This window comes from Ursus maritimus, unplaced genomic scaffold, assembly GCF_017311325.1.
Source record: "Ursus maritimus isolate PB19 unplaced genomic scaffold, ASM1731132v1 scaffold_36, whole genome shotgun sequence".
Lineage (NCBI taxonomy): Eukaryota > Metazoa > Chordata > Mammalia > Carnivora > Ursidae > Ursus > Ursus maritimus.
Window position 1 is genome coordinate 2,400,462 of NW_024426230.1, and position 9,972 is coordinate 2,410,433.

Genomic DNA, 9,972 nt, shown 5'->3' on the forward strand with positions numbered 1-9,972 from the left:
CAACTGGGACAGGGACTAAAGGATGGAGGCGGGGCAATGTGGGAGCAGGCGCACTGCCGCCCGGCCAGGGGCCGTCGCGGGGCTCTGACGTATACGCTGCGCCCCGAGCGCGCTGGCGTTTCTAGACTCCGTCCCGTCCCGGCAAGCGCCTGAATGCTTGAGGATGCCTTGTGGCCGGGGAAGCTTTGGTGGACGGACGCGGACTTTAGTACCCATGGGGCTGGGTCCGCCCTCCCCCCACAAGGCCGGGCGCCGGTTCCCAGCAGGTGGCAAACGAGGGCGCGGGGCCAAGGGGTCGGGGCGCCCCCCACCAGGCCGCCGGCAGCCACCTTGCCCGCCTCCCGACGGGAGCTCGGAGTCGGCCATAGATGCGCACCCGCACCTGAGCTCCGAAGCTCTGGGGTATTTCCGCCGGGCGCTGTCCGCGCTGAAAGAGGCTCCGGAGACCGGAGAAGAACGAGGTGGGGAGCAACCGCAGGGTGGGACTAAGAGGGATTCGTTGGGAGTAAAGGAAGGAAGGAAGGAAGGAAGGAAACTTTCCTGGGTCTCCAGGGCGTAGGGACTTAGTCTCATCTCCCATATCCTCTTCATCGCTCCCCCCCGCCCTCGGTTAACCGATGGAACATAACCTTATTCTTCTCTCAGTCTCTAAAGTATTTCTTTTCTTGTCTATCCAGAACTGATGGTGCACAATGTTATGAAGGAAGTGGAGGCTCAGGCCCTAGCCTTGGCCACAAACAGGACTGGCAGTGAGATTATGCAGGAACTGTTGGGATTCAGTCCCCCGAAACCGCTGTGTCGCGTCTGGGCTGCTTTGCGCTCCAGCTTGCGCTTTGTGGCCTGTCATCGATGCGGGGTGCATGTATTGCAAAGTGCTTTGCTGCAGCTGCCTCGATTGCTGAGGAGCCCGTCAGAGAAAGAGGAGGAAGACGTGGAGGAGGAGGAGAATGGCAAGGGTAGTCCCTTGGAGACCCTGGAGGAGCTGGTTTTGGGACTAGCCTCTGAGGTGTGTGATGACTTTCTTTTCTACTGTGGAGACACACATGGCAGCTTCGTGGTCAGAACTCTGCTGCAGGTGTTGGGAGGGACTCTTCTGGAATCTGAGAGAGCCAGACATCGTGGCTCTCAGTCACCTGGTAAGTACTACAAGAGAGGGAAGTGGACCTAGAGGAGAGGAGAGTTTAGGAAGTCCAGAGGGAGAGAGTAAGCAGAAGAGTAATTCCTCATGACTTTGAAGAATTAGCAGAAAAATGAGGACAAGGCTGAACAAACCAAAGATTAGTACGAACAGAGGCCCAGAGGTAAGGATGCACTGGTGTGTTTGGGGGACAGCTAGTAGAACGGGCCAGGGGTAAGAGGTGATTCATTTGAGCAATGGATGTCAAACTTTTTTTTAACTACAACTTAGAGAAAAAAAATTTTTTTTTAAAAAACATCACCGAACCTGCCTATGTGTATGTATACAGATAGTGGACTCAAACAGAACTTCGAGAAATAATATTCTTAATATATGCAGCCCACTTTGATATTTTCTTCTCTGGTTTATTTTATTCTGTTTCATTCCATCGAAAAAGGCCCGGTTAAGGTCCACTGAAGTGATTTCGTGATGCACTCATAGGCAGTGACCTACATTTTGAAAAACTCTGGGAAATAAGGTTAGAGCATTTCGATGAGGCCTGATTTCTGAACACCTTGAATTCCTGACTGAGACTTTGGCCTATCTCCTATAAACCACTGGGGAGCTGGTTGAAATTTCTTAGAAAAATTAAAACAGAAACAGTCTCAGTTCAGTCACCCAGATGAGAAGAGCTGTTCGTACGTGTTCCACATCTCCAAGCTGAATCCTTGATCACCTGTGCAATCACTCTCCCTCCTGGATGGTAGTTTGTGATCCCAGCACTGCCCGTGTTTCTGATCTTTCAGACTCACAAAAGGCCCCAGCTCGGGAGTGTAAGCCAGCTGATTTTGAGGTCCCTGAAACTTTCCTGAATCGCCTTCAGGACCTGAGCTCTTGCTTTCTGAAGGACATTGCTGGTAAGGAGGGTGATAGAAGGAGGGTCTAGGGCCTCTTTTTCTGGAGGTGATTGTCATCACGCGAAGCCCTTACTTAGATCAGTTGTGTTCCTCTTCAAATCTGAACTGGTTTGATATTGCAAAGATTCTGTATAGAGCCTTTATGACCATAGTCCCTGGTACCTTATTGCTTGAGGTTTGAGGTCGTACAGGTTGTCTGGATTTTGGAAGAACTGCTCTGATTATTTCTGCACCCCCCCCCCCACACAGTCTTTATCACTGACAAGATCTCCAGCTTCTGCCTTCAAGTGGCCTTACAGATCTTACACCGCAAACGGCCCCAGCTTTGTGCTCATCTCTGCAGTGCTGTGATCAGCTATTTGAGTAGCCGCAACTCCTCAGCAAATGGCAGGTATGGTCGAACTGTGTGAAGTGAATGACGTGATGCGGGTATTTTAGATGGAGTAGAGTAAACGCTGCCTGATCACCTGCCTCCTTGTCCCTAGCCCCCTGCTGCTATTTCTGCGGGATCAGACGAGCTCCAGACTCCTGGAGCAGGTCCTGCTTGTGTTGGAGCCCCGGAGGCTTCAGAGCCTCTTTGAGGATCACTTCCGAGGGCAGCTGCAGGCCCTGGCTGCACACCCTATTGCCAACTTCCCTTTGCAGCGTTTATTGGATGCTATTACTACCCCTGAGCTGGTGAGTTGAGAAGGGGGCTGGATCTCTTTCTGTACTCTGTTGTTTCTGCTAGTTCTTGTTCATTGGGCCTTATTTTATTGCGTGCCTGCCTCGGTGTCTCTGACAGTGTGCTGGCCGTTCCCTTGAAAGGTTATTTCTGGGGGTTTCTCAGAGCTTAGGACAAAAGTGCCTTCTTCCCAGAAAGGATTTGTGGTAGCTTCTCAGGCGCCTGGCGGGAGACTGGCTTAACCCGGGTGTGCAGCTTGAGGTTGCATGGTCCGTTCGGACCCTGGGTACTTCGCTACAAATCTGTATGAGTACTGGAGCTGCTGCCAGGGCTGCTTTTTGCCTTTGCTGCTTAGCATCAAGGCCTGCCTGCCTGTGACCTCATGGGTTGGGAGTTGGGGTAAAAGGGTAGATTTAATTCTAGGATCTGCTTATCTTGAGAGTGTGGCCATTTAAAGTACCCTGCTCCCCCCGAGTGAGGCAGCACGTCTAAGACTGCCCCATTCTCCTGGACTTTATGTGGCCAAACCAAAACCCTGATATTGGCAATGCTTATCTAGCATTTTTTGTTGTTTTCAGTAGAAATATTTCCCTGAATAACGTAGTCCACTGTTACGGAATGCCAAAGATTCTTCATTCTGTGTCTCTCCTCAGCTGTCCCCTGTGTTTGAGGAGCTGAGCCCTGCCCTGGAAGCTGTGCTGGCTCAAGGTCACCCAGGGGTGGTCATTGCCCTGGTGGGGGCCTGCCGCAGAGTTGGGGCCCACCAAGCCCAGGTCCTGCAGCTGTTGTTGGAGGTGATGTTACCCACCACCTGTTTATGCCCTTGGTTCAAATTCTACCGGTTAGGACTTCTCTGATCTTTGGTGGTTGTATTTCTGGACTCAAGAGGTCTCATGCCCGAGGAGTTCACAGTTACAGGGAGAAATAAAGCCAAACCCATCTCATAGCCCTGGAATGAACATTGTCTCTCAGGACTAAGAGAGCCATTTAAGGACTAAGTGTTTGTTCGACCCCTGTCATGTGTACAGAGGCTGGGGATATAGCAAGGCAGATGAGATCCTGCCCTCTTGCAGCTTACACTCTCACGTCTCCTGATGCTTGCCCCTGGCTAGAGAGTCAGGGTGAGGGATGAGGGAGTTCTCAGATTCATTATGTTTTGTCTTCCCCTCTAGGCATTCCACTGTGCAGAGCCCTCTTCCCGGCAAGTGGCCTGTGTGCCTCTCTTTGCCACTTTGATGGCTTACGAGGTCTACTACGGCCTGCTGGAAGAGGACGGGGCAGTGCCTGCAGAGCACCAGGTGAGGTAGGAGAGGGCCCAAGCCAGTGACTAACTGGGGGCCAGGGTTTAAAAAAGCCTTCACCCTTGTGGTGAGAGTGGTGAGGTCTCTGGCTTCATCCAGGCAGAGGTGGCAGTTTGGTGGCTGCCTCCTAATTCCCTCTCCCTGTCCTTCCAGGTGGACATGGCCATGGCCAGGGCCCTGGGGGACGTGACAGTCCTGGGGTCTCTCCTGCTCCAGCATCTGTTGCATTTCTCTAGTCCTGGTACTATACTTCAAAGTCTGGGTGCCTTGACGGGACCACAACTTCTGACTCTAGCCCAGAGCCCTGCTGGCTCGCACGTGCTTGATGCCATCCTGACCAGCCCCTCCGTGACGCGCAAGCAGCGCCGCCGTGTGCTGAAGACCTTAAAGGTTCTAGTTTCTGCTCTGATGCCCCCACCAACATACCTTTAAGAGAACATGAGCTTGCCCCAAGACTGTCCTTCAGAGTCAAAGAGAGAATGTGTAGTTCCCAGATTCTCTTGGCTCCACCTGTAAACTTCAGAAACCTCACTTCACCCTTGCCCTCCCCGGTACACCTTTGTGGACTGCCCTAGGGGGACCTACCTTGCTTGTCTCACTGCAGGGACAATATGTGGCTCTGGCCTGTAGTCGCCATGGCAGCCGTGTACTAGATGCCATCTGGAGTGGAGCAGCCTTGGGGGCCCGGAAGGAAATTGCTGCTGAGCTGGGTGAGTACTGGCACCTCTCTCTGACCTTTCCAAACTTCCCTCACTTCAGATGGCTGGGTGGCTGGAGAGGGGACTTCAGTTCAGCAGAGACTTCGGTTCTAAAGGGTGATGTTGGCCCTGGGTTCTTAGCAGTCTGCTCTCCTCGCCTTGTCCTCTGTTGATTATGCAGCTCTGTGCTCCCACCCCTCCCCTGGCTTCTCCTCTTTGGAGAGTGAGGTATTAATTATCCCGAGACCAACGCAGGGCCCAGGGAAAATGGAGGGGCCTTCACTCAGGGAGAGTCCCTTTGAGCATGGTGGGTGACTGCATGATACTGAACTTGAGTGGTTCCATTTGCAGGGGAGCGGAACCAGGAGCTGATAAGAGACCCTTTTGGCCACCATGTGGCTCGAAACGTGGCCCTGACTACTTTCCTGAAGCGCCGAGAGGCTTGGGAACAGCAGCAGGGGGCAGTGGCCAAGCGGAGGCGGACTTTGAACTCAATACTTGAAGACTAAGGCCTTTGGCTCTGAGCCTGGGTGTTGATGGGGGAGGGGTAAAGGGCATATCTGTCCTGTCCCCTTTGTAGTTTAAGTTGGAGTCAAAAGTCTTAATAATAAATATTTTTATATTTTTATTGGAAATGTTCTTGTTATTTTGGGGAGGAGGGTATAAAGAAATCGAGATCTCAAAGTCAGGGCTGAATTCAGTGCATTGGGAAGCTTAGGGACAGAAGGGGGTGCAAAGAATCTGGATGTAGCAATGATCAGGGTGGAATTGAGATGCTTTGGGATGGGCTTATGGCCTTTCAGGGTAAGTGGGAGGCCAGAAAGATGGCTAGGAAGGAAACAGTATTCTTCGGGAAAGGGTATAGGCTAGGGCTGGAAGGTCTTATGCTGATGGGGCCTGTAACAATGGGGTCAGAAGACAGTGGGGAAATGAGGTGAGTCCTCTCATCTGCGCTGTCCTCACATCTCCAAAGCCGATGCTATCACAGTCCTCACAGTGTGTCTCTTGGAACGAGTCTGGGGGCAGAAAGCAGCTCAGAGCCCCTTCTCAGTAGGGATGGAGGCGACCCTGCCGCTGCCAGTGCCACTGCTCGGCCCCTTCTACTATGTGGCGAAGGCTGGAGGCAATTCCCAGCAGCATTTGGCCCAGGCCTTGCAGCAGTGCAGAGGTCCAACGGAGGAGCTCCCTGAAGGGCAGAGACAAGATGGAGTCGGATGGGTGGGAGGAGGCCATCGAGGGGGTTTTCCACAAGGGAGAGCTAATGGGGTGGGTGAGTGCAGAAGGAATTAGGAGGGATGGGGAAACAGGACCTGTTGGTCTCTGACCTGAGTACTTTCTTTGGGCCGAGTCCTTGAAAGTCACAACTCATGGAGTAGAGCCCGTAGAACGTGGCTTTGATATTGAGGCTGCCAAAGAGGTCTCGAGGGTTTTGCTTGTATATGTCGAAGGTGATGCGGGCGATGTCCTTGCTGTGCTTGGGCTTCTCCCGGCCCAGGCCATATGACAGCATCCCACTCTGTAGGGCACCTCCATCAGTGCAATGCACCCTCACACGCTGGCACCCACCGCTATTCCCCGTCAGCACTGGGTCCGACCCACCCTTGCCTGGACTGTTTGTCCCCCATAAGGTGTCCTTGGCAACTCCTCGCCTCTCCCAGTGCCTCTGCCCCCAAGATCATGTTTGGCTAGAGAAGCTCGAGAGAGAAAGGAGTGGAGGTCAACAACAGCCCCACTGTGGGCCTCTCACCCTGCTGGGGCTCCAGCTCTGCCCGTACTCCAGCACCATCAGGCATGTGTCGTCCTCCAAAAGCTGGAAGAAGTCCTCACTCTCCACAGCAGTCCCGTCCTCCTCCAGCACCAGGGTTAGCATCCCACTCAGCAGCAGGGCCTCCAGCGCCTGCCCACCCACAGGAAGCAGGAGGGAAGGGGCAGAGCTTAGCCATGCCCCTCGCTCTCCAGCTACCCTGCGTCTATTGGTTGGCCCTAGATGCTGGCTGATACCCCAACTCTGCTTCCTGGAGAACTGCCATCCCTTCAAATGGCTCCAGCGCTCGGAGTTCTTCAGTTGCTGGGGGACCCTCACTAAGGGCTGACTTCTTTTCCTATTTGCTCCTATGTCATTGTCCCTGTCACTATCTTCACCCCCTGTTCCCCTTCAAGCCCTTCCTACTGGCTTGGAATTGAAAAGCTAGCTTGCTTCTGTTGAGGTCCATCCTTGGGTCTTATCTCCAGTGTCCTACCTCACTGTCCCCCACCCTCGGAGAGTCCTCCAGAACTGTTTTCAGTAATAATGACCCTTAACCTTTTTTGCATCTTCATTGGTGTCAGGTATCTATGGAGCACTTTACATACATTGTCCTCTTTGACTCCTTTCGACAACCCTAGGAGGAAGGTGTATCATTATTCCCTTTTTGTAGATGAAGAAACTGAAGTTTTGAGATTGAACAACTTCCTACAGTTTGACACTAGCAAACCAGCAAATCCTGATAGAATCAGGACTTGAACTTGATTTGTCATACAAATCGCCATTCCAGACAGACTTCTGAACGCCATTCCTCCAACTCTCCGTATTTACTCCTTCCTCTACCTTCTGGAAAAGAAATGAATTGACCCAAATACAGCAGCATTGGTCATTGGGCTGAGTGTACCCCCCCTGCCCCTTTTAGCCCTCAGACGGGGGGGCAGCCATTTAACTAACCTCAGCCTTTCTGTCCACTCCAAGTTCTCACTCTTCTCTAGCCCCCTGGCTGCCCCTGCAACAGAAACCTAGGAATTTGACTTGCTTACCTTGTCTAGCAGTTCCTGGCGGGTGGCAGCTGTCACACCTTTCCGGGTGGTCCGCTTGTGATCACAGACTCGGAAAGGTCGCTGGGGTGGTGGAGCTGAAGTCCAGACTTTCCGGCCAAACTCAGAGCTCATATTGGATACTGACCTGGCAGTTGGGAAGAAAGGTCAAGAACTGAGGAGTTTGGTGACTGCAGTGGGGATGATTGGGGGTGTGGGGGGGTGCCTGGAGAGTTAGGGAGGGATCTAGGTTTGGAGATCAGAGTAGCCTAGGGAGAGAGGGAGAGACCATGGAGTGGGGGTGGGAAGTAGTGGTTCCATAGCTGAACAAGCCCACTGTGGCAAGTGGGGGTGGGGAAGGGAAGGGGTACGTGAGTCTCTAAGTCTCCTAGGGGCTGAATGAAATTATGTTGCCATGCACTACCCTCAGAGTTGGAGGGTAGAGAGGGGGGTTAGAAATCACCTGAGCAAGCCGCTGGGGTTCAGGGCTGAGAGGTACTCCATGGTGGCGGGAAGGAGCAGGAGAGTTGCCTCTGCAAGTGAGTTCTAGGCTGGGTGGTTCTCTGCTGTGCTGGGGTTGAAGTGGTAGTGTTTTCTATTACAGAGCTGGGATCTGAGCCCCAGTGAAGTGGGGGATGAGTCACCCCGGACTCTGGCCCCCCCTGCCAGGTCAGTAAGCAGGGCAAAGTCCAAGGGGAGGGAAAGTGGAGGGGCCTAGTCAGGATCGTGGAGGAGGGATTAAGGCCCAGTTGCCTGCAAAAGTCACGGAAGCTTGTGTGTGTGTGTGTGTGTGTGTGTGTGTGTGTGTGTGCGCGCGCACGCGTCTGCTATCTGGTGTCAGTGTGTGTCAAGCATAAATGGGAACGATGTAAGAGGATGGGATGTGATCTCTGGTCTTTTTCTTTCTCTGGAGAGAATTTCTAGCTGCGTTGTACGTGATTTGCGCTGTACTTGCTGCCACCTAGTGTGAAAGCCACAAACTGCAGCTTTAGGGAAAGGGAGGCCTGGGCAGCCGGTGGGATCGCGGGCAGGGCTTGGACACGATGAGGGGTGAGGCAGTGTGCCAGGGGCTGTGAGGGGAGGATGGATCCTGCTCCACAGATCCAGGATCACCAGGATCCTGTCTGGGACCGGGGCCTTCCTGCTTCCCTGCTTCTTCCTCCCTGATCTGGGGGAGGGGCTGCTTCGTTCTCCTGAGCGGCTCGCTTTAGCCACACTGGATTAGTCACTTTCTCTCTTGTCTTTCTCTTTTGGCCACTTCATGGGCGTGAAGGGGATGTGAACAGGGGGTGTCCTTTGAGCACACTGGGACTTGGTGTCCTGAGTCCCATCTCCGATTTCCGTGACCGTGGTGGTGGGCATTTGTATGGAAGCTCGGACTCTCACTAAGGCCGAACCCGTCACATGAGTGTAAATCCCTGCTTTCCTGCCTCAGTGTCCGAAGCTGTGGCAGCCCACTCAGCCCCCTGACAAGCACAGGCTGCAAATGTGTATAATGCCTCTGGGACAGCCCTCAAACCGTGGGGAATACAAGCGGGGCACCAATGCCCCAGTCTTCTGTCTTTCTGGAGGTGTTCTGTGTAACTCTGAGAGCTTCCTGATCCCTACTGAAGACACTCAACAACATACTCTTCCTGGCTCTCTTTTCCCTTCTGGCCTGCTCCCTCACTCCTGCTTCCTGAGCTGACCTTCCAGATGCGGGATAACCTGTACACAGGCCCTTAATTCAGGCTGTGCTTTGGAAGTAACCCAAACTGAGACAATATTGGTGTCCTGGCTCCTTGGGAGCCCCCAGTTTCAGCTGTTGACTGGGCAGGGGTCTTTCCCCTTACCTCAACGTGATCAGTGTACCAGGTCCCCCTCAAATTTCTTCATTTCCAGGCTTTGCCTGACCTCTTCACCCAGAGAAGCCTTCTTGCCGGTATGTCTCTACCAACGCACCGTTTCTTTTCTTCTTATCTTGTATCCTGGTGCAGCCCGGTAGGAGGATCTCTTTGAGGTTGTGTGGTATGATTCCTCAAGGAGGTTATAAGCCCCTTGTATCTCCCTGCATTCTCCAGAACTCAGCACCGTGACTGGAGGCTGTCACTGACAGCCCAGTGAGAGCGCCCGGGGAGGGGGGAATGACTGGGGCAGGGCCTAAGGTACGAGATGAGAGGAGTAGGTAGGAAGCTGAGGAAAAAGGGGGCTCAGCAGCATCAGAAGTCTGGAAATGGGCCAAGATAGAGCAGCTGGGGGAACGAGTAGTTTGGGTCACCTTCTCTGCTGAGTGCAGGCCAGCAAAGCCTGAGAGCATATAACAGGCAGGTGGCAGGGTTGGGACAACTGGGGCCAGAACTGGGGGAGGGATGAGTGCAGATGCAGGACCCAGAGTCAGGACTCAGCGGTGTCCCCACTCACCTACATGATCTGGGAACCTTATCTGTACCCTGCAGCTTATCCTGTTTCCTAGGGAGGCAGACTCTCACACGCCTGGACGTGTTAGTGATGG

General features: G+C 53.4%; 2 protein-coding genes across 3 annotated transcripts; one reads left to right on the forward strand and one right to left on the reverse strand.

Moving 5' to 3' along the window:
* Window positions 1-102: 102 nt before the first annotated feature.
* NOP9 (NOP9 nucleolar protein) lies at window positions 103-5,325 on the forward strand. 2 transcript variants are annotated; one of them, XM_008708804.2, is made up of 10 exons: window positions 104-461; window positions 678-1,136; window positions 1,924-2,034; window positions 2,284-2,425; window positions 2,520-2,712; window positions 3,352-3,492; window positions 3,871-3,996; window positions 4,153-4,389; window positions 4,604-4,709; window positions 5,049-5,325. In XM_008708804.2, the coding sequence occupies exons 1-10, from the start codon at window positions 164-166 to the stop codon at window positions 5,204-5,206; spliced, it is 1,971 nt and encodes a 656-aa protein (XP_008707026.1). In that variant the 5' UTR covers window positions 104-163; the 3' UTR covers window positions 5,207-5,325. The 2 variants fall into 2 exon arrangements, with proteins under 2 accessions (XP_008707027.1, XP_008707026.1); XM_008708805.2 differs by lacking the exon at window positions 3,352-3,492 and having other exon boundaries at window positions 103-461.
* Window positions 5,310-8,207, reverse strand: CIDEB (cell death inducing DFFA like effector b). Its single transcript, XM_008708803.2, has 5 exons — window positions 7,945-8,207; window positions 7,485-7,629; window positions 6,445-6,594; window positions 6,023-6,213; window positions 5,310-5,883 (listed from the first exon to the last, which is right to left on the reverse strand). Exons 1-5 carry the CDS (start codon window positions 7,983-7,985, stop codon window positions 5,745-5,747), a joined length of 666 nt encoding a protein of 221 aa, XP_008707025.1. The 5' UTR covers window positions 7,986-8,207; the 3' UTR covers window positions 5,310-5,744.
* Between the last annotated feature and the right edge of the window lie 1,765 nt (window positions 8,208-9,972).